Genomic DNA, 948 nt, shown 5'->3' on the forward strand with positions numbered 1-948 from the left:
GACCACAGAGCATATTTCAGTCGCAACGTAACGTCGGTATGACAGATTTCCTAACCTGAAATCGTCAACTTTAACGCTTAATAACTCGGTTCGCGGGGTAGAGCGATGCTTATTTCTGCCAGATTCTTTCGTTTTAAGCAAAAATGGGGTCGAATGAGCCTATGTTCATCAATTTTTGAGGTGAGCGGCTAAATTGTATAATTACCTAAAATAGTTACCTGAATTAACTTTAACGACGCTAAACAAAAGTTACGTCTCTCCATGATCGCTAGAAATCATCAAAGATTAAGCTTGTACAAAGCAATACAAAGTTGGTGTAATAATTTATATAGCTACAAGTGAAATATCGTATAATAAAAGCATACCTTTCGTAGTATCGTTACAGTATTCTTTAATTAGAATAACAGTTGCCACTTTGTAAGGAGTTAGAGTCTCTTTCTGAATCTTCCTCACATTGCCATCGACGGTCACAAATTCCTTAGACATTCTGTTACATATGTCATTTATCGCGTAGAGCCGATTATCATTTATAGACATTCTTGTAAAGTTGAGAAATAAATTTTTCGTACATGCGTATGTATATGTATGGATGTACATACATACAAACAAACGCTACATCCCTCGAATGATGAAGAAGACGACCTAGTACCTACCCTACTCACTACTGTACAGTGTACATTGTCGCCATTTACATCGACTAGTCGTTTACGGTTTACGACATCGCGATTTAACTCCATCGGTCGACGGCCTGGCGCAACCGGTAGCACACACACAAGCACAAGCTCGTGTACGTGTGAAGGTATGTCCACACAACTTGCATAGCCGCATAAACGTATGCATAAAGAAAATTATCCAATCACATTTTGGGTGTTTTCCAGTAAGGACACAATCAAACACAGTGTAACACAGTGAATCGTTTCATCCTTGTTTAACGTAAGCAAACAACAA

At 38.5% G+C, this 948-nt stretch overlaps 2 protein-coding genes across 4 annotated transcripts in view; one reads left to right on the plus strand and one right to left on the minus strand.

Annotated features, from left to right (window-relative positions):
- ida (anaphase promoting complex subunit 5 ida) overlaps positions 1-732 on the minus strand; it is a 4,984-nt gene extending 4,252 nt beyond the window's left edge. For 2 of the 3 annotated variants that reach the window (XM_018519011.1, XM_018519010.1), the window contains exons 1-2: positions 366-633; positions 219-268 (exon numbers count right to left, since the gene is read on the minus strand). In XM_018519011.1, the coding sequence (XP_018374513.1) occupies positions 219-268; positions 366-597 (282 nt within the window). In that variant the 5' untranslated portion in view covers positions 598-633. Of the gene's footprint in view, positions 1-218; positions 269-365; positions 634-653 lie in introns of those variants that run through there. The other variant, XM_018519012.1, reaches the window with a different exon arrangement.
- Naxe (NAD(P)HX epimerase) overlaps positions 95-948 on the plus strand; it is a 7,493-nt gene continuing 6,639 nt past the window's right edge. Inside the window, exon 1 of the mRNA XM_018519014.1 lies at positions 95-180. The gene's annotated coding sequence lies outside the window, so the exon portion shown is untranslated. The remainder of the gene's footprint in view (positions 181-948) is intronic.

Source organism: Trachymyrmex cornetzi, unplaced genomic scaffold (genome assembly GCF_001594075.2).
Source record: "Trachymyrmex cornetzi isolate Tcor2-1 unplaced genomic scaffold, Tcor1.1 scaffold805, whole genome shotgun sequence".
Taxonomy (NCBI): domain Eukaryota; kingdom Metazoa; phylum Arthropoda; class Insecta; order Hymenoptera; family Formicidae; genus Trachymyrmex; species Trachymyrmex cornetzi.